Raw genomic sequence first — 1,662 nt, 5'->3', positions numbered from 1 at the left:
ATAAAGCCCTGAAAGCCTTTTTTGTTTCTGTCATACACAGACGCGGAGTGTTCATCTGAATAAGATCCTTTAGTCTGGGAGAGAATTTCCCACGCTGAAATATTAAATATGTGATTAGTATATTCACAACCTACATAGACCATAAGTCATCAATCAAACCTGGACTATAATGTGTTAAACATCTTTCAAAATTGATAAAAATTCTCAATCTGGTCAAATAGCAATTTTACAGATCAATCATTTTGAATTAACATCTGCATTTATCTGAAATTAAGGAGAATTTGCCATCATTCTTATTTTCCAGTTAAACCAGTCAAATTGCAGGCGAACCTGTAAGTCACAACAGTAAAACCAAGTTTTTCAATTTTTTTTTTCTTATGCAGTCTCATTTAAAACATTGGCAATGGGTACATACACTGCAAGTTTTTTTCTCACCATTCTGTTTTACATATAGAGTGCTTCACACAGTCCTAAATGTGTCAATAACTATGCCTACCCAATCTCACCTGTATCCCAAATCCTGAATTTTAGACAAAATTTTTATCTGTTTCTATTACTGCCAAAAAAAAAAACTATCATTATTTTTGTCATCATCATTGTCATTGTCAGTATCTTTATTATAAAAAGTCATAACTTTCCTTCTTTAAAACTTAGGGAATGGGTCAAATAAATGAGATAATGTAGACTTGGTGACTCCTTAGTAACTGAGCACTTGTGGAGTCTTCTGTATGCAATGAATATTAATCCTCTGAGAGTGAAAGGCCTGAAATCATGTAATGGCATTGGTAGATGACACCCCATAATGACATATTCTGTATAGTAAAAAAAAAAAAAAAAGGTCACTATTAGAAACAGGTACCTAAAAAAAAGGGAGAAACCTTACTTTTTCCAAACTTGTGTATAAAATACAGCTAATGGCAACTAGGTCCTAATCTGCTTGAAGTACCAAACAAGCCAGGTGCAAATAGGGGACACTGCCTATGTACACCAACAACCCCTCAATTAAGACTATTAGTCAATTTTAACTCCTCAAATACTGGGATAATAAAATAAAACCCCTACAATCTGGATGACATCATGTTATGAAAAAAAAAATTGGCTTGAGGGGCGGGTGACATGAACATATTGTCATGGGGAACTTTGGCTGTGGGATGGGGAGACATGAACTTGCCATCATGAACATTTTGCCTGGAGGCCAGAGTGACAGGAAAAACTCATCACAAGTGTACAAACTTCTTGGAGGGTGATCCGGATGAAGTGATCATCACATGAAAAAAATTGGCTTGGGGGTAGCCTGACAGGAACAAGCCATTATCAGAAAATCTGGCTGCAGGCCCAGGTGACACAAACTGTCACAAGCATTTCTGCATTCAGAAGGGGGCTTTTGCCTATTTCCATCAATAATTGACTGTGGAATGTACTGTATATGAGCCGTGACTGGAGGAGTGTCGGCTCCAGAGAGGATCCTATTTCAATACTTGCCATCTTAATCCTGGCTGCCATGACCAATAGCACAGATTAAGAAAATTGAATATTAGGAAAATCAAAAATAGACATACAACAAAATATTTCTTTTCTTCTTTCTTGAGTTATGGACTACCTAGAGGGAGAATATGGAGTCTGTGCATGGAAAGCAGGCTATTACCATTTGGAGAAAGCAAA

The 1,662-nt window shown here is 36.5% G+C and overlaps 1 protein-coding gene across 1 annotated transcript in view; it reads right to left on the bottom strand.

Moving 5' to 3' along the window:
- The window catches only part of LOC113822063 (protein amun), a gene marked incomplete at its 3' end in the record, with an annotated part of 44,134 nt that continues 42,472 nt past the window's right edge, over positions 1-1,662 (bottom strand). The window contains 1 exon segment of the mRNA XM_070119679.1: positions 1-94. Coding sequence (XP_069975780.1) covers positions 1-94 — 94 coding nt within the window.

The sequence above is a fragment of the Penaeus vannamei genome, unplaced genomic scaffold (genome assembly GCF_042767895.1).
Source record: "Penaeus vannamei isolate JL-2024 unplaced genomic scaffold, ASM4276789v1 unanchor530, whole genome shotgun sequence".
Taxonomy (NCBI): Eukaryota; Metazoa; Arthropoda; class Malacostraca; order Decapoda; family Penaeidae; genus Penaeus; species Penaeus vannamei.
Note: the sequence above shows the minus strand (reverse complement) of the source record. Positions and strands in the feature narration are given on the sequence as shown.